Source organism: Rhinopithecus bieti, unplaced genomic scaffold (genome assembly GCF_001698545.2).
Source record: "Rhinopithecus bieti isolate Rb0 unplaced genomic scaffold, ASM169854v2 scaffold_83484, whole genome shotgun sequence".
NCBI lineage: Eukaryota > Metazoa > Chordata > Mammalia > Primates > Cercopithecidae > Rhinopithecus > Rhinopithecus bieti.
In genome coordinates this window covers 63,283-82,791 of record NW_016830565.1, presented here as the reverse complement: position 1 = coordinate 82,791, position 19,509 = coordinate 63,283, and the positions used below count along the sequence as shown (strand labels likewise).

Genomic DNA, 19,509 nt, shown 5'->3' with positions numbered 1-19,509 from the left:
GCTCAGTGGGCAGAGTGTGTTCTCCACCTGCTCACATCACGCTCATTGTCTTGTCACCAGCCTATTCCTGCAGAGATGCCCCAGGTGCTGTAGGATGTGATGGGGGCTCTCTGGAGCACCCTCTTTGGGGAGGGAAGAAAAGGGAATTTCTCAGTTGAGAGAGTCAGGAGAAAAAAGACAAGAAAGAGCAAGTGGGGTGGATCTACCACTCACTGGCTGCACATCCTTAAGCATGCGGCATAAGCTGCATTCATTTTCCCTGAAACACTGGGGACAATGTGCTTTGCCTTCCCTGGCTTACAGGGCTCCTATGAGGCTTCAGTGATGTAATGGGTCAGGGAGCTTGTTGACACTCACTATGCACCAGACAAATAGAAAGGATTAGTATATAGATTTACAATAGGTATTCATCTGCTAGTCTAGGTCAGATGGTAAAAGAGCAAGTGTGAATTATCCTAACCTTAGTGTTTAGTCACCAAGTGCTGTAACTGGTGACCAACCCAGCAACTGACAGAAAGCCAACTCCTCACTTAGACAGATGTATTGCATCTCTATTGTCAAGCATTCTGAAGCAGAAATATAGGCAAGACAAGTTCCAATCCCTCCGAAGAGGCCAGTTCAACTGTGTAATTTCCAACCTGACATCATCCCCCACCCTCTGCCAACCCCACAAGCTGGGTATGTGCTCTCTCATCCTGATGTCTCACTCTGCAGCCCCACCCACCCACATTCCCCTCCCACCCTTGCATCTAAACACCACACTCAAATGCAGCAAATACAGTGGGGGAAAGGCACTTACAAATGCTCCCTAAGTTTCCTAAAGGCAGTTCCCTGAACTTCCAAGCCATGGTTAGCCCTTTAGCTGTGAACCCCAGCCCAACCCAGCTTGACTTTCTTCTATAAAGCCCTAAGCAGAGGGTAAGCAAGATCCATAATCCCTAGGAGGAAACAAAAAAAGAAGAAAAAATGTAATGAAAAAGAAATGACACCTCAGTGGGGACAGAAAAGCTCCCAGAAACGTTTGTGGGCAAGGCCCAGATCCTTGCCCCATCCCCCAACCTGGCTCTTCTCGGTCCTCTAAACATTTCCAGGGGCTTTTCTATGCTTATTCCTTGTTACAAGTCTTTGAAAAGGCGAGAGTCTTCTAGCTGGAAAGGAAATCCATGTGCTGTTTACCTCCAACTCCTAGTCAATCCCTTCCCTTCCAGCTGGAACATGTTCTTTCCAATTACTCCCCACCTCATGTTTATAAAGAGAAGTATGAACTCATTGGATTGCCCAAATAACCACAAAATAAAAGGAACAAAGGAAAGAGGGAAAAACCCAAAAGAAACTGTGAAATGAGCACAGCACAGTGCTCCTGCCCTTCTGGAGCACTGGGGGACTAATACATATGGTATACCCAGTAAACAATGTTGAATAACCCAAAGGCCAGAGGGAAGAGGAACCGGGACCACTTGTCAACCTTAGGGACGTAGTCAGGGTTAAAGAGATCAAAGGAGAACCCTTCAGTGAAGGAGCACCCAGGGCTTGGGGGACAACTATCCTCAGACTCTGAGCTATTGTCCTTCTCATGGCCATGGGCCATGAGTTCATCCTCATTAAGGCCCCAGGTACTGTTAGTATCACACTTGAGTTGCTCCTCAACGGCAAGGCAGCCGCTCTTGACACTGTTGTCATCAAGGTCCCAGCCTGCTTCTTGCACACCCTTCTTGCCATCGTGAAGCATGGGCTTCCCACTGGGGCCATGACCATGGTGCTCATCTGAGCTCAAGCTCTCATCGGAATCTTCATGGTCATGGGTAACACCACGGCCATGGGCTTCGGCACGGTTGTGGATTTCGGTAGGAATAATACTGTCATCAGCCTGGAAACCATTAAAGCGAACACCATAGCTGTGCCGGGCCTGCTCTGAGGTGGAGGGGAGATCGCTCAGGCTTTCTCCAGTGGCCAGGGGGGCCTGGCCTGAGAGAGAAGTGAGTGGGCTGAGGCTTTCCGAGGTGGCCAGCTGGGCCTGCTCGGAGGTGGACGTCAAAGAACCGAGGCTTTCCGGGCTTGCCAGGGGGGCCTGCGCTGGGGTGATGGGGAGAGAGCTGACTCCGTCTTCCACGTTAATCAGGCCATCCTTTGAGGAGATAATGGATAGGCTCATCAGTTTCATATCGCCTAGATGGATATGCACTGGGGGGAGGGAGGAGGGAAGGGACTTCCCTCATCAGCACTTGCAATGTTACTGCTGATCTCTTTGACAGATAGAGCCAGCTCCTCTTGGGGTCTCTGGTGTTCAAGGGGTGAGGAACAGGACCAATTGGCTGTTAGCATGCAAGGGAAGGCTATGGAGGCTGCCAAGCCAGTGTCTTGCTGGGGGCAGCTGCTCCCTCAGGAGTGCTGTGTGGTGGGTGGATGCCTGCTCAGGTAGGCAGGACCGGGCTTTCTGCGAAGGAGGGAGGTAGCTGGGCATGAACATACTGCCCACAGCAAAAGCCTCAGCATTGCCTTGGGAGTCTGAAGTGCCAAGGAAGGAGGGGTAGGTAGGCCAGCCTCTCCAGTGACTGTCTTCCTTTCAGCCTCCCTGTGCCCATCTTCCCTGCCAGCTTCATTGCCTGCTCTGGAAGCATGCAAAGTGGACCAAATTCAGTCCAAAGGTCTGGAGAAATTTAGCTCTGCCACTTACTTGCCTTGTGACCTTGGACAATGATCATCTATAAAGGAGTGACGGGAAATAGTACTACTTCTTTGTTATATGTTGTGTGTGTGCTGTGTGTGTGTGTGAGTGTGTTTTGCATGTGCGCGCATGTGTGTGTGCATATTTAAAAAGCTAAGAAATGCAAAAGGGTCAAAAGCGCTAAGCCTGGGCTCAAGAGGTGCTCAGGGAAAGCTGATTGTCAGTCAAAAAGTCAAACCTGCACGTTTCCCACCACCACTTGCTGGTAGCGGTAGCGGGCAATGACTCTTCGGGGTCTCCTGCGTCGCCTAGGCTGGCGCTGAGGTCCTCGACTGTAGAAAAGATAGTTGATGTAGACATACTCCAGCAAGGACAGGAACACAAAGAACAAGCACACGAGGATATAGATATCAATGGCCTTGATACAGGAAATGTTGGGGAGCTTATCCCGCAGATGTGAGTCGATGGTGGTCAGGATGAGCATTGAAGTTAGGCCTGTAAGCAACACAATACAGGCTTAGTCTCCTCTGATGGCTAACATTCTTGGCAACCTATTGGGCCCACAGCCAAACATCGTATTTGGGATGAGGAGGGCCCACAGCAAAGGCCTTCAGCTCTCTCTTTATTCCTTTTCCCCCATCTTTAAACTCAGCCTATGCTTCAATGGCTCAATGACTTCCTATTGCTCTTCGGGTCAAGTCTCAAACCTCCAGCCATGGCTTCATAGCAATTGACATCTTCAGCCCCACCTTGTCCTATGATGGCTCCTTTCCCTTTTGCCTTTCTTTAGTTATTGGGAAGGTTTTCTGAGCCCTAAACTATCACACAAATATAAAGCTTTAGTCCAGGATGTACTCCTGAAGAGGGAGGCTGAGGAGTCTGCCCCCCAGATGGTGAAGGAGAAACCAGACCTGGATCTGGGACACACTGACATTCTGCTGGGTGGGGCCAGACAAACCAGGGAGTTGATCTCTTAGGTCTCTTCTTGGTACTGCTCAAAAATTTTTCATGGCTCCCCATGCTTAGACATAAAGTACAAGGTCTTCCTAACCCTGACCAGGTTGTCTTTCTGCTGCTCTCCTCATCTCCTCAGCTCCTCTTTCAGGCACCCTGTGATTTAGCCCACTTTTAATGGCCCCTATGATCTAAACTTATGACTTGTCCATTTACTTATGGATTCAAGAAATAATGAATTCTGGTACTCGGGGCTCAACAGGCCAAGATTCCAACCTTGATTTTTTTTTTCACATCTGTCTCTAATGTTGGTCTCTCTACTGGGGACTGGCTGTGCACCTGTACGTAGGTACAAATGTCTATTGGAAAAATCCTTATTTCCTTGCCTATGTAGTCACACACTGTTCCAGGTAGTTTTTCCTTACTCTCAACTTTTTTTCTGAGCCAAATGACCCAAATTCCATCCAGGGACAGAGACAGAACCTACCAATTGTCACCCTGGCTGCAGAGGAATCATAGTTCATCCAAAATGATATCCAAGAGGTAATAGTGGTAAGGACAGTAGGCCAGTAGACTTGCACAAGGTAGCTGTTAACTTCCCTCTGAACCTGGAACTTCAGTATCAGGCGTATGTAGGAACCTGGCAAGGAGACACGCTGGAATTAGGGTGGCAGGGCTGAGGGGCATTTGCAGGGTGGAGAGGTACAGGATGGAGAAGGAGGGGAGGAGGGGAGAGCAATGGGCAGTGCAGCTTGTAATACTCCATCCAGAGGCATCCAGCTTGGGCAGACTGCAGATCTGGTTCTGTTTGTTGCACCAGCAGGTCAGTGACAATGGCATATCTCAGTAGGGGCATGGGCATAGCAAGTCTGCTCTCTCCACCTTCCTTTCTCACTTGCTCCATGTTAGGTGAACTTTTGGAATGGGTGAGGCAAGAGGTGTTCCCAAGGTGCAAACAGATGGAGGGTGAAAGGCCAGCCCTGAGAGGAGCATGAATCTTTTACACCTGCAGAGTGTTGTGAGCCTGGCTAAGTGCTTCCACAGCCATTCCTCATTGGCAGTGGATGAGCCACTGGGGCTTTATTAAGGGGCCCTGGAACCAGTAGGAAATGGAAAAGGAGGTATCAGAGAATAGGAGCCAAAATCAGAGGCCACTAGGAGTTTATGGAGGTGCAAGGGAGACCTGAGACAGGAGAGAAGGAATGGGTCAGACCCACCTGTATAGAAATACACCTCCTTGCTAGTAATCGTCCTCCCCAGGAAAGTGAACTGAGGGATATGCAGCTCCTCAGTCATGTGGATGGCGTTCCCATTGTCATCCCAGAATAATATGATGTCTTCAACTGTGTAACCATCTGGGAAGGAGAGAAACAGAGGTAGTCTCAGATTCTTAGAAAGAAAGAAAAAAGACACACTACAAGCTCCTACCCACTAACTTGCACACACTTTCCCAATAGGAAGGTGACATTTTCCCAGAGGACCGTTTATGCTCTAAAGACCACCTAGTACCAGATGCCATATTTATACATCTACACATCAATAAATCATCTATCACCAATCTATCTCTCTACCATCTTTCTCTCTTATTTCTATCATCTATCTATCCTCTATCATCTATTTATTTTGGGAGAGAGAATGGAGGGAGGGAGGGAGCACAGGAGATACACTGTTCCTTTTACTATCAATTTAACCTCTGCTTCCCTGATCACCACAGCCCCAAGTAGGGAAGAGGGGACCATAGGAGACATACGTACAGCTCTCCACCACCAGGTTGCAGGCCTGCTTGTCCATAGGGAATTTATGCAGATTCAGGGAACAGGCTGCTGTAGTGGTGAGTCTGCAAAGGAAAAAAGGAAGGAGAAAGTGAGTCAAGCCTAGGCAAACAACCATTGCTGAGGAAACTGCAGGGGTGGGGAGGGAAGAGTTACCCCGAGGACTGACCCATGTGTAGAAAGGAGAGAGGAAATTTGTATGTGACAAAGTAACCAAGAGACCTGGCAGCACATAAATAGAGAACACATGTATGGCTGGCACGTCAGAAAACTGCAGGGTGTCAGATGGGAAGGGCCCTGGAGGAAACTGAATGCAGAGACGGAAAGGGGTGCTTCCTACAGAAGGAGTGAGGCTAGCAAGAGAAAACTGTGCTACACCAAATCAGCTGAGACTCCAGATGCAATGTGAAGTGCTGGTCTCAAGTGTGCATGTACATTTGGGAGCCTCAATCCAGGCCTGCCTCTGGCCACATCTGTACACAAGCCAGAGGTGCAGGCCTATGTGGGTATTGGGGACTAGCAAAATGTCAGCGGGTGTGAAATGGACAGAAGGGATAAACATATCTGTGGTGGGCCATGGCACTGTTGACAGTACATGAAGTGGGCAGGAGCTTTAAGCTGCAACGTGGTGGGAGCATCCATAAGAAGAATCTGGCCAAGCGCAGTGGCTCACGCCTGTAATCCCAGCACTTTGGGAGGCCAAGGCAGGCAGATCAGGTCAGGAGATGGAGACCATCCTGGCTAACACAGTGAAGCCCCGTCTCTACTAAAAATACAAAAAATTAGCCTGGTGTGGTGGCAGTCACCTGTATTCTCAGCTACTGGGGAGGCTGAAGCAAGAGAATTGCTTGAACCCAGGAGGCGGATGTTGCAGTGAGCCGACATTGTGCCACTGCACTCCAGCCTGGGCAACAGAGCAAGACTCCATCTCAAAAAAAGAAGAAGAAGAAGAACCTGAGGGGGTCTCAGAGGTTCTGAGAAAGTGGGAGAAGTGTCCAGTGGGAGAGAAGATAAAACACAAGCTCTCTACAGCCTCAGCTGGGAGGTTCTGCCCCATCCCTTATTCTGCCCTTCTCATCTGCTAACCCCAGCTGAGTCCCTTTCAATTGCTTCCTTGAAATAATTTCCATTTTGTACACTGGATATGGTGTATGCGTGCACGTGTGAGTGCATGTGTGTTTTTCTCCCTTCTATGAATCCTCCATGTAGCATTATTCAGCTCATTCTCCCTTTAAGTAGAACGAGTGTGACCAGTGACCTGTTCCCTGTGAGTCTTGTTATTTTCTGATTCCAGAGCCTGGGTCTGTGGGAAAGTGGATGGAAAAAGAAAAGAATGGAGCAAGAGCTCCACAGAGAAAGAGAAACCCAGATTAGATCTGTAAAAATCGTAAGAGCCGAACCCTGGTAGCTACTTCTCAGACACATTTTCTGAGCTAAACTGATCTCTTGCATATGTGTTTGCAGACAGTTTGTAAGAGATGCCACTGTGAGAACCCTGGTGACTGTCTCCTATGCTATAACTAGACTAGTGAGGAGTTTCAGCTTGCAATTGTTCTGTGTGTATGGAGAGCCATAGACCAGAGACCCATGCCACACACACCCTGCCCCTCCGCACTCCTGGGGGCCCTGCATGATGCAAATATGACTGATGGCAGAAAGCAGGCCCCCTCATTCACTGCATGGACTTCAGCATTCATCTTCTCCCTCCCTCACTGCGTGGGAGAGAAAAGACAAAGATAAAGAACAGAATGCATGCAACACTAAGGTGGCAGGAGAGGTCTTTCAGTTGAGGGAATCAAGGAGGACTTCTTGACCAAGGGGGCATTTGAGTTAGGGATTTCAGGGTGGGCAAGGTTTCAATTCATGAAAAGGGGGAAAGGACTGACCAATCCAGACAGAAGGAACAGCAGAAACCAAGGTGTGGGGACAGAACAGCTAAGGGTGTCTGTGGGAAACTGTGAAATTTCCACTTTGGCTACTAGGTAGAACAAGTGAAGGGGGAAGTTCAAGACAGGTTTAGAAAGCAGTGGGTGCCTTTGTGTGTCCCTTAGAGTGTGTCTGTAGAATATACAGTAGGAAGAAGGAAGTCTACTGGGACATCCCCAGACACCTAGGGGACTCACCGGATGCCATACCACACCGTTCCATCTGGGTGAAGCTGAAACACGCGATTTTCCACAGTCACATCATGCACGAAAGCATCCTTGCTATTCAGAAAGTAGCAGTCAGGGACCCACAACTTCTCATGCATCCGATAGTCCAGGGTCAAGTTCATGGTGGTCTCATAGTATGCTAAGCGTGAATCTTTCCAAGTCTGATGAAAAAACATTGTGATCGTGTAGTCCTGGGAAGATAAATGTAAACCCCAGTTGTAAGTTTGGTTGTCCAGCACTCCGTCCTTGGTGTGTGTAGGGTATGTGTGTATGTGTGCATGCACGTGTGTATGCAAGTGTATGAAGTATATCATAACTATATACAAGTGCATGAAACATACAGATGTTTAAAGAAAGAATAAAATGTATCTTGTGTAATTAAAATCCAGGTTAAGAAACAGAATATTACCAATAACTTTCAAACCCCAATGTATCTCTTCCAGAATGTATTTCCCTCACATCCCCAGCAGCAACCGTTATCCTAGATTTTATGATACTTCCCTTGCTTTGTGTTAGAGTTTTATTGCCTATGTATTGCTGGAAAACATACTGCTTAGTTGGACCTGTTTTTAAAATTTTATCTGAATGAAATAATACTGTATGTATTCAAAATTTGCTTCTTTCACTCAACATTATCTTTGTGAGATTCACTCAGGTGGACATGTGTAATTATAATTTGTTCACTTGCTTTTCTGGACAATATATGAAGGTACCACGCAGATTATCATGTGAACATGCATACCAAAAGCGTGATGAAATAAAAATGATGAAGCAGAAGTTCCACTTTATATCCCTGCGGAGAGCCAAGAGCCACAAAGCTGCAGAGGGTTCCCAATGCTTCTGCTTCACCAACATCGGTATTGTCTAACTTTTGACTATTGCTGATCTGGTATGTAGTGGGTTCTCACTGTGGTTTTATTTTGCATGACTAACAAGGCTAAGCATCTTTTCATATGTTTCATATATTTACCTGCTGTTTAATTTTCTTCACAAAAGTAATATTCTTGTTCACATTGTCTGATAATTTTTCTATTGGTTTAAAAATATTCTCATTAATTCACAAAATGATGCATATTTTGAATATCAGTTCTTCATGCTGAATGTATCTTAGTCCACTGTGATTGATCCTTTCACACTTGTCATAATGGTTTTGTTTGTTTTGTAAAACAGGAGTTCCATAAATTTGGTTACACAGAATTTCAATATAGTTGAAGTTACTAGATTTATTTTGTGTGGTCTGTGTTTTCTGTGTCTTTTCAAAGAAATCCTACTACAAGACACAAAGCCAGTGTTCTACACTATCTTAAGAGCTTCATAAGCCTTCCACTTTTAAGTCTATAATCCATCTGGAACCGAGTTTCTGGATGTGGTGTTGTGGAGGGGTTGAATTAATGTAGTTTTTATTCTGAGTGGCTGCAGTGTCCCAAACCAACCTTGTTCCTTTATGTGAGTTCTGTCACAGGTCAGAACAACTGGACTTGGATTATGAGCCTGCTCCTTGTTCCATGTCCTCTGTTCCCAACCCCATGGCTGGAACTAACACACTTACCATATTCATTTCTGAGATCTGTTCAATGCTGGTGACATAAATAGATATTCTCACAGGCACGGGGGCACCTAGAAGACAGAAAGACGCAATTACATGAAAGGTAGAATAAAGGTTAAGAGCATAAACTTGGGAGCCAGACTGCCTGGGTTTGAACCCTCTTTGACACTTGTTAGTTGTGTGATCCTGAGTAAGTCGCCTAACCCCGCTGAGTCTTAGTCTCCTCATGGGTAACATGGGGATAGTGATAGCACTGATCTCATGGTTAGAGCGAGGACTGGCCCACGATATGTGCAAAGGAAGGGGTCAGGGCAAAAGAAAGAGAACGTAAGGGGATGAAGCACTCCTTCGAAACGTTTTCCTGATAAAAACTGAAAAGCAATGAGCCCCAAAGCAGGAGCCAAGATTCATGGTTGTGTATGCACATGTTTGTGTGTGTGAGTGAATGTGTGAGCGTGTTTGTGGGAGTACATGTGTGTCTGTAAGTGATTGTGTGAGCTGTGTATATGAGTGTATGTGAGCATGTTCGTGCATGTGAGTGAATGTGTGTGTTCATGTGCAGGTGAATGTGCCAGTGTGTGTAAGCATGTTTGTGTGTAAGTGAATGTGTGAGCATGTTTGCGCTCTTGAGTGTGTTGTATGGAAGTAAATCTGTGAGCATGTGAATATGTGTAGGTGTGTTGTCGTGTGAGAGTGTATGCTTGTGTTCATGTGCAAGTGAGGGTATGACCATGCATGTCTGTGAGCTTGTCTGTGTGTGAGAGTGAATGTGTGAACATATACATATGAGTTTATGTGAGGATGTCTGTGTGTGAATATGTGAGGGTGGTTTTGTGGGACTGAACCTATGAGCATGTCCATAAGTATGTGTTTGTGTGGAAGTGTGAGTGAATGTGTGAGTGTGTGCATGTATTAGGATATGTGAGCCTGTTCATGTGTTTGTGTATTTGTGAGTATGTCCATGTGTGAGTGAACGCCTGCACATGTTCATGTTTGTGAACTAGTTGTGTTGACATAAGTGTACATGAGAATGTTTGTGTATTGAGTGATGTGTCCACCTGTACTGGCATAGTCACGTATATGGAAGACTATATTAGCATGTTCGTGTATGTGAGAATGCTCATGTATGGGTGAATGCGAGAGTGTGTGTGTGTAAGCATGTTAATGTCCATGCACCTATCAATACAGATGTGCGTATTTTCAGGTGAGTGAATCTGTGAGTATATTGTGAACACATTCGTGTGTGAGTGAATATGCAAGTGCTTTCATGTATGTGAGCATGCTCTTGCATGAATGAAGGTGTGATTATGTTTATGTGTGTATGTGTGAGCATGTGTTTGCATGTGAGGATGTTTATATGTGTCGTGTTTTTGAGTGAATTTGTGAGTGTGTTTGTGTGTGGGCATATTTGTGTGTGGGTGAATGTGAGTATATTCATATGTGTATGTAGATGTGGGAGCGTGTTTGTGTGTATGTGTTAATGTGTGAGTGAATTTGAGTGTGGTATTGTATATAACATGTGTGTAGTAAATGTGTGAGTGTGTGTGTGAGCATGTTAAAGTGTGTGAATAAATTCGTGAAGGTGTTTGGATGTGTGAGCATGTTTGTGTGAGTGAATGTGTGTGCATGTAAGTGTGTCAATGTGAATAAATTTGCATGTGTTTGTTAGCATGTCTGAGTTTGAGTGAATGCGTGCATATGATCATGTGTGTATGTGGGCCTGTGTGTTTGGTGTATGTGAGCATGCTAATATGTGAGTAAAAGTGAACGTGTGATCATGCTCAGTGGGTGTGTCTATGTGTGAGAATGAATTTGTGAGCGTGTTCGTGTGAATGGGTGAGTGCACAGGAGAGGGTAATTGTGTGTGTTAATGTGTGAGTGTGACAGTGTGTGAATGTTTGTGTTAGTGTACTTCTGCCTCCTAGCTTTTTTCACACCCAGGTGTTAGCACTGTCCACTTGCAGGACTCACATGCATTCATGGATGTGAAAATATGTAGTAAACTGTAAGGCACTGTGGGCAAATGCATTTTTAGTGTTCGCTCCTCAGCTCAAAGCTTTCTACAGCCAGTCCCACAGCAAAGCCCTTAAGTCTCCATGTATTACATCACACTGCTGCTAGGGAAACATGCATGATGCTTGCAATTCAGCCTGCTGGTTTTACTGCAGGCTGATTGCCCAGAAGCTGAGCTGCAAAGAGAGAAATGTGTTATTCCAAACCCAAAGCTTCACAAAGGAAAGCTCTATTGGGAATGAGCATCTGAATGGCAGCCGTGAAATTAATGAGCCTCTGTGTTAGGGTACAGCCCAGACTCCAGCATCCAGGCCTGTTGTGAACAAGCCGCGGAAAAGTGTTATGTGGTGACAGGAGTTCCGAGAAACACAGTTCTTGATGACTGCCTTTTGGGCTCCCCACATGCCTTTAGAGAAAGGAAGCTGTGTTAAGCAGGCAACAAGCTCCAGAGGGGCCAGGCAGCCAGCTACACCTTAGTGTTAGACTTCTCTAGACCATTCCGCAGGATTCAGGTAACTCCTTTCCTTATGGTGGAATGCTGGCGACCCGGAAGGGCTAGGCCAGAAACCTAGTTCAACTAGGACTCCTAGTTGAAAGGAAAGCGGGAGCTGAAATGCAGTTCACATTCCCCTCACCAAGCCATGAGTCCTAGCACAGGGATGCAGCTCAGAGGAAGGGGACATTCTTCTAAGTTATCCCCTTAAAGGGGAACCTTTTGTGCTAGTAGTGGTCAGGATGAGAATTGAGATAAGGAATCCCATATCCTTAAATGGATAATGGGGGTGGGGGGCATGAGAAATGTCATATCCCTAAACGGATAAAGAGGTGGGGTGGGGGCGGGGGGATGAGAAACGTCCTGATAAGGAGCCCAGATACCATGTCTAGGATGGTGGCCCCAGTAAATCACTGTCCCACCCTGCCCCCTCAGGAAGGCAGGAAAAGTGGTGGGAGTAATCACCTCCCTTTCTCCTGGAATCTTTGCTGCCTCAACTCCTCTTCCTACCTAGCAGATGAATGAAGGAATGATGAAAATATCTCCTTCATTCCTTCACACCATCGGGTGCCTAAATCATGCCAGGTGCTAAGCTAGGTGAAGCCCTCAAGGGCGGCCTTTTGCCACAATGCAGAGTCCCAGTTCTCTTGCCCAGAAGGAATTGGCTTTGTTAATCTTCTCTGGATCCTCCTCCTCCTTTTCATCCTCCTCCTCTTCTCATTGTCCTCCATATGCAAGGAAGGAATCAGGCTCCTGTTTGAACTGGACCACAGTTAAGTGAGGCCTCTGCATGTGGGGTATATGTGCGGAAGTGAAGGGAGGTATGCCCTGAAACTCTACTCCACCTCTGACACAGGGGAATTTGACTCTGTGTCTAGTGGGGGAGTTCTGGAGTCCCCAAACGCTGACTGCCTTGGCCCAGCTATCCCATCAACTGGTCTCTCCTCCCACACCCACCATGCAACAGCCTCAGACCTAGAGCCTGTGGTGCCCCCTTCTGTTTAAATGCTAGAAGGTCCTGAGTTGTCCTTGCCCTCCTACCTTCATCTGTTTGGCTAAATCAAGCCAGGGATCCAGTTTTTCTCACATGCTGCAGGTGTGCACGTCCACAAAGCTTAGGGTAACCCTCCCCAGAGATTGATTCTTGCCCCGGCTCCCTCCCCCTGGCCCTGGATGCCTGCAGAGATGGCAACCTGGCCCTGAAACAGTGGGGAGAATGTGGTTGGTGTACTCAAATGGTTGTTGGTCAGCCTCTGCTGAGAAACGTGAGAAAGGCAAGACAAAAAAACGAAGTAGCTATTCCCATGTCACCCATTGGTTCTTGGTGCAACTAATCCAAAAGATCCCAAAGTCGTTGCCAAACAAGGACGTGCTGCCTGTACTCTAACACCTGGATTCCCATATGGCCAGACCTTTATCCCTTGGGGACCCACCCAGAAGACACGCTGCTGTTTTTGCAGTGAAAGAGCCTGCCTTCTGGCCTTTCTATCCTAGTTTCCCAGTATGCTCTCAGCTTTAATCCCTTGGGCTGTGCCTTCTGCTCTCACACTCTGGAGGGAGCAAGGGAGCAAAAGGGGAAGCACCAGTTCAGGGTCCCACCTCCAAAGCTTAGGGCCCAGGGCTACCACCTTGGTTTTCACGGTGGCCCTCCCCAGGCCAAACTGGTCTACCCAAGGGCCGAATCCTCTCAGCTGTGTTTTCTTAGGGTGGAGACAGAGTGTATTTGGAAGACCTCTATTCATATGCATAAATGCAGATCATTAGCTTTCATTAACCCTTTAGAGTGGGAGCTTCCTTTGAGCTGGAATGTAACTAACCTCTTTTTAATGGACCATTTCTTTTGTTTGTCCTTGATCTAGGTTTTCTAGGTGTCCCCTGGGCTATGGAATGCTGCCTTTGCTATGCGGGGTCAGGGTAGGTTGCCTGTCACTTAAAGTTGTGTGGTCCAGGCTAGTAGCCCTTTTTAAATGGGAGGCTAATTACAAAATGGGGGAGGAACTGATGTATGATTTTCCTGGGGGGTTGTGTGTCAGTTTCTTTGTCACTTTTAATCTCAGCACCAGAGATCTGAGTAGTAGGCTGAGGAGTTTGGATTTTATTTGGTAGTTAGATAAAACCATTAAAAGTTCCTGAGGTGATCCATCTGGGTTTATAAAGACCACACTGACTGTGGTGTCTTGAATAGACTGGGAATGAGGGAGCTGAGGTGGAAGTGTCCAGTGCCTGGGTGAGTTAAGTACACTAGACAGAAAAGACCATGCTTTCAGTTTCGAACTGGCTGAATGGGACAAGTGCCCAGGGTGTGAAGAATGTGCTCAACTAGAAGAATATGTGTCCTCCCAGGAGCTGGAGCAGAAAACTCTAGCCTGAGAAACACAGCACGCTGCATCCTGTACACCCATTTCTGTGCTCAGCTCTTTGCCAGCCACACCTTTGTAAGGGGAGTGTGGAGGAGGTAGAAGGCCCTCATGTATCTGAAGGCAGAGAAGTGAGAGATATTTTTTTTGAGTTTGCGTCCTTTGTAGGGACATGGATGCAGCTGGAAACCATCATTCTTAGCAAACTATCACAAGAAGAGAAAACCAAACACCGCATGTTCTCACTCATAGGTGGGAACTGAACAATGAGATCACTTGGACTCGGGAAGGGGAACATCACACACCGGGGCCTATCATGGGGAGGGGAGAGGGGGGAGGGATTGCATTGGGGAGTTATACATGATATAAATGATGAATTGATGGGTGCTGACGAGTTGATGGGTGCAGCACACCAACGTGGCACAAATATACATATGTAACAAACCTGCACGGTATGCACATGTACCCTAGAACTTAAAGTATAATAAAAAAAAAAAAAAAAAAAAAAGTGAGAGATATTACAGGGTGCAGAAGGCCTGGGGGTGCTTCCTTGCTGGTCTCTGCAGAGTCAGGAAGGTGGGATCTGGAGAGGCACAGGTGTAGAGCCCACAGGGTACCACTGGTCAGCTTACAGGGCAGGGCTGGCTTGCTGTGTCTCAGCTTTAGGACACCTACCCCAAGTTCTCTTGTGTCTGGATATGGCTTACCTCCAAAATTTGGTCTCAGGCGGACATCGTATCTCGACAGCACCCTGTCCAAAATCTTTTGAACCACAGCTTCATTTGCACAATTTTTGCTGAAACAGAGAAGTCATAAGTAAATGCTGGTCGACTTGGGGCCGACTTGCCAGTGGTTGCCTTGCTAGGGCCTTCTCTTCTCCAGCACATACGCAGACATGTCCAGTCATACGGGTACACACTCTCTCTCCCTGCTCCCCTCCCTCCCCATGGTGAGTCAGCCAGAAGCGCAGTGGTGACGCAGACTCCTCTTCCCCCCTACCTTCCCAGCTTTAATCCAGAGGTTGGGGCTCAGAGACTAGATCCCTGTCACCAGGCAGGACTTGTAGGGGTTGAAGAGAGGAGGCGGTAGGAGAAGGGGAGATGAAGAAGACTGGGCAGATGAAAGCCCTCAGAAAATGCATTACTTCCCCCTCAAGAGCCCCATCTTGCAATCAGCCTGGGCGCTGTTTTCTAGGTTGGTGGGGGTCCTCCCTCCAGGGACACCTGCTTGCCCCAGGAAAAGTCATCCAGTGCCCTCGTAAGATGAGCTCAAAGTCACATTTTCCCTTACCTGGGCTAGGGCTGGGCATTTTTTAGTCACTTTTATGTCAACCTTGTTTCTGTACACCTCTGTTTTCCAGACTTGGCATATGGCATAAGACACACAGAGAGAGCCTTGATGGTGTAGCTGAGATTTACGACCCTCATCCAACCAAACCATTTCAGATTCTTGGGGCTCAGAGCTCTCCTCGGAAAGACATCTATTCTGGGAGCAGGTATCTCTCTTGCTAAGCATGTGCTTCCACCCTGGAGGTGTCTTGGGTGAGCATAGGTAAGTGGACCCACCCCAGCTCTGCGGAGAGCTGACCTTTCCAGAGATCTCTGACACGCTCACCCAATTCACCTAGACCTTCAACAGGGCTCCTTCCCCAACAGGGCTTGTGAATCAGAACAGGCCCCGGCATCACTGTGACTCTTCGAATCTTTGACGAATTGCCCAGCAATTTTGACGTCAGCCCCTGCAAATGTGTGTTGTGTGTGTGTGCGTGCGTGCGCGCGCGCATGTGTGCATGTTCACTGGCGCAGTATGGTATGTTGGGTTGAGGGCACTGCAGGGCTGTTTGCTGGAACCTTGCCAGACTAACACCCCCCCCCCCGCCTTTTATGAGTACATGTTAATTTCTGGCTTGCCATTTAAACATTGTTACAAATTACTCCTAATCATCTTTAATCAAAAATTCCATTTTGCAACATTCCAAAATGTGTACATGAATTATTCCCAAATTAAAGCAATGCATTCCCACCTGCTTCCAAGCACACATTACCCATGTGCCAAAGCTCAGGATCTGTGGCCACCCCAAATACACATTTCTGTGTGATTTACATGTAAAGGCTTCAGATATTCGCACACCCAAACAAACTTGAAATCAAAAAGGGAAAAAAACCGGAATCTTCAAATATTTTCACACGACTAAGTACAAAAGCGTACCGATCCCAGACCACACGGTTCGTGGTTATTCAGACACGATCGCACTGTCTGGGCTCCGATGGGTTTGAGTTAATCATTTCTATCTGCCGCATTGGAAAGAGTCCCTCACCCCCTCAACACATGCATGCACGCGCGCGCGCCTCAGGGAATGGACTAAAATGTAGACTCAAACAGGTGTCTCTCCTGTCTATGTTTTGTGAATTGCCCATCATCCTGTACCCTCCTCCCCAATCCCACAGGTGCCAAAGCTGGGGAAAGCTGCCGGGAACCTTAAATCCTTGGGGATGGATGGGCAGATCCTGGGACGAGGGCAACCCCCGCCCCCACCCCTCGGGCTGCGGTTTGGGCACACGCAGGGCTCAGTCAAGCTCCGCAGTAACAGGTGGGCGGAAGCACAGGGCTCCATTTCAACACCCCACTCCCACCTCACCCCTTCTAGGGGCCAATAGGCAGGGCCCGGACGCCAGGGCTCAGCCAGCCCGGGTCCAAGTCCCCCCTAGTCGGCTCCGTCCAAGAGGCCAGAGGTCATCTGCCCGTCTCCATTCCCGTCCGCGCCGTGCCTAGCCTGGCGGAGCCCGCTTACCAGTTGAAGAGGTTCAGGACGACTTCCGGCACAGCGGAGGAGAACTCGAAGTGGAATTTCGGAATGGGACTGGGGTAGTTGCCCTCCGCAAGCCAGGTCCTGATGAGCAGCAGGATCACTGCGGCTCGCAGCATGCCTCGGATGCCCATGGCTGGGGCGTTCTGGGCGCCTAAAGGCGCGGGAGATGGGGCCTCGAAAAGGGACAGAGGTGGGGTGGGGAGTGGGTCACTACTGGCGCCGGGGAAGGTGGGATTGCTGGCCCTTCCCCAGAGTCGCCTCTAAGGCGACAGCAGCGAGGGCAAGAGAAGTAGGGGTTGCGGGGGTAGGCCCGGATACCGGAGGTGAGAGCCCGGGAAAAGCAACCACCCAGCAGCTCTGCCGGACGCAGCTCCCCCCAGGGCGCGCCCGGCAGCTGCGAGGTGCGCTCCGTCTGCTGCCACTCCTGGCTGCGACTGGGCACAGATCCCAGCTCGCTGCTGGCTCCGCCCACTCCGACGGCGGCGCAGGCCCAGCCAATCGGACAGGTGCTAGGAGCCGCACAAAAAGGCGCGCGCTCCTGCCTCCGCCCGCAGCCTGCGCGCCTCCCGGCCCCCGCCCCTTCAGGCTTCTGCAGTCTTACCCCGGCCATCTCCAGACACAGACAGGGCGGGGCCGGGCTGGGGAGGGGAGGAGGGCTGGTTCCTCGGGGCTGGGAGGGGAATTCGCCTCAAGGGGCACTGGGTCCTTTCTCTTCTCTGCAAAATGTGAAATGTGTGTTTTTCTTGGAAGAAAGAGCCTGTGCGCAAGAGTTGTATTTTATGGTGAAGGGAGTATGGTAATTTGACCGCCATGGCTGAACCTGCATTCTGAAAGATTTGGACAATTTGGGGGATCAGGAAATACCCAACGACTGGTCACTCCGTACCCTTGAGCCTCCAGTAACCCCGCGTGCCTTGCCTCTGGGTGAGGTCAAGGGGGATCCTACTGGGTTTTGTTACAGGGCTCCGGCCACAGTAGGAATGCTCCTCCATCAGAATGGACATTGGGCTACAGGAGCCTAAGAGTTGCTTAAGACTTAAATTTCCTAGAGTGCTCTTCACCCCAACTTTGGGTACTCAGGAAAACGACTCAGGGAACTGGAAGGGCTCACCAACTGGGGTCTCTCAGAGATGTGGTCGTGTCTCATCAGCTAGGGGATGCAGAATGATGGTTCAGGGCTGACACCAGAAGGGGAAAAGAAGGCCAAGGTCAGTGTTTGGGGGTGTTCAAGGGAGTTAGGCACTGGAGACCAGGGTATGCTCATGTTCCTGCGTTCTGACTCCATCATATGGAAAAGCCTGGCATCTTGACTAGAAGGCTCTTATTCTTTCCACTACCTCAGACACTGCCCCTCTGGGACAGAAAAATCGTGGAGGTTAAGAAATGCCTCCACCCAATTTCCTATGTCCTTCCTATCCCATGACAAAGCAAGTTCAGAAAGCTTAGAAAGTGGCCTCACCAGAGCCCGTAGGTCAAATGGGTAATCAACGAATAGAGCTGCCATGTTCACCAGCATGCCACCTCCCACATCATACCATTGAGAAGAGTTGCAATCAAAATGGATGTCAGGTTTACTTTTGGTTAACTAGAACATTCACTGAGAAACAAAACATCTCCCCGTTTTTTCCCCCTCAGTATTTGATGAAATGAGTTGAGATTGCTTGTGCCCAGCAAAGCATGACTTAACCTGGTAGGCCAAGGGATTTTGCACAGCTGAGGGTTTAACTCGTTTACCACTCCCCATTTAAAACCATTTTAGAACTGTACTTTTATTTAAAATGTTGCTCATAGTTTCCTGCCTTCACCTTTCTTTCCCATCTCCCCTCTTTCCCTGTCCATTGCAGTAAGAAAAAGGATGGTGGGACCCATTTGTCAGGATCACATATAAGAGCAGATTAAACCCACCCTTACTGCTATCAGTCCTGCCCCATCACCTCTGGTCACACAGACGTCGTTGTAGAGAAACTCCTTGTTTGCCAAAAATATTAGGGCCATTCCGGGGCATTTTGTCCAACCACCTCTGTTGTAATGTAGAGAAACTGAAGCCCAGAGAAGAAAAAGGGATTGGCCCAATGTCACACAGTAGCGGAGGCCAAAACTAAAATCTGTATTTCCAGGTTTGCTTACTTCGAGAAGAGTGCATTTTCAGTCTAAGTCAGCTTTGACTGGAAGTTCAAGCAACTACCAGCAGGTGGGAGTAGATTTGTTTGAATGTGGGATGTTCCCAGCACTGAGGAATCAAATTCCACAGGCAATTGGTCTGGTCCCTCATTTGTCAGGGGAAACAAGCCTGAAGCCTGAAATTTTGTTCTCAGATACCCTTGTGACTATGAATATCAACAAAAAGTTGATGGCAACGATGAATTCTCTTCCAGAACTTACATCCCAGAAGGCCCTCCCCTACTTCGGGTCTACCTAGAGGTAATGCGTCATTGAAATTTCTGACTCACAAGAAAAGGATAGGCAAAATGCAACAAGAAATACAAAAATGCCATTATAATTTGTACTTATTGAACGTTTGTCTAGTTAATTTATTATAATATCCATAAAGATCTAGATTGAATAAGCTTAAGCCTGAATATGGGATAATGGTGTAGGGCAAAGAACACTCATCTGGAAGTTAGCCCATCTGTGTTCTGACCCAGCTCTGCCCACGACAGTGAATATTCCAGTTTGGCTGGAGGGTAGAGTAAGTTTGGAGGTAAGAAAACAGGTGAAATAGGTAAGAGGTGAGAGATTAGGTATAA

At 48.1% G+C, this 19,509-nt stretch overlaps 1 protein-coding gene across 1 annotated transcript; it reads right to left on the bottom strand.

Annotated features, from left to right (window-relative positions):
* Positions 1 to 1,305: 1,305 nt before the first annotated feature.
* GABRQ (gamma-aminobutyric acid type A receptor subunit theta) lies at positions 1,306 to 16,907 on the bottom strand. Its single transcript, XM_017865610.1, has 9 exons — positions 16,745 to 16,907; positions 14,661 to 14,749; positions 9,094 to 9,161; positions 7,515 to 7,735; positions 5,374 to 5,456; positions 4,837 to 4,974; positions 4,107 to 4,259; positions 2,904 to 3,160; positions 1,306 to 2,125 (listed from the first exon to the last, which is right to left on the bottom strand). Exons 1-9 carry the CDS (start codon positions 16,891 to 16,893, stop codon positions 1,385 to 1,387), a joined length of 1,899 nt encoding a protein of 632 aa, XP_017721099.1. The 5' UTR covers positions 16,894 to 16,907; the 3' UTR covers positions 1,306 to 1,384.
* Between the last annotated feature and the right edge of the window lie 2,602 nt (positions 16,908 to 19,509).

Bases quoted from the DNA above. Each gene is read 5' to 3' on its own strand.
- GABRQ (XM_017865610.1), bottom strand. From the start codon at position 16,893: ATGGGCATCCGAGGCATGCTGCGAGCCGCAGTGATCCTGCTGCTCATC. The intron at 5,457-7,514 runs GTGAGTCCCCTA...TTTCCTTTGCAG, and splicing joins ACGGTGTGGTATGGCATCCG to ACTCACCACTACAGCAGCCT. The intron at 4,260-4,836 runs GTGGGTCTGACC...TCTCCTTGCCAG, and splicing joins GGAGGTGTATTTCTATACAG to GTTCCTACATACGCCTGATA.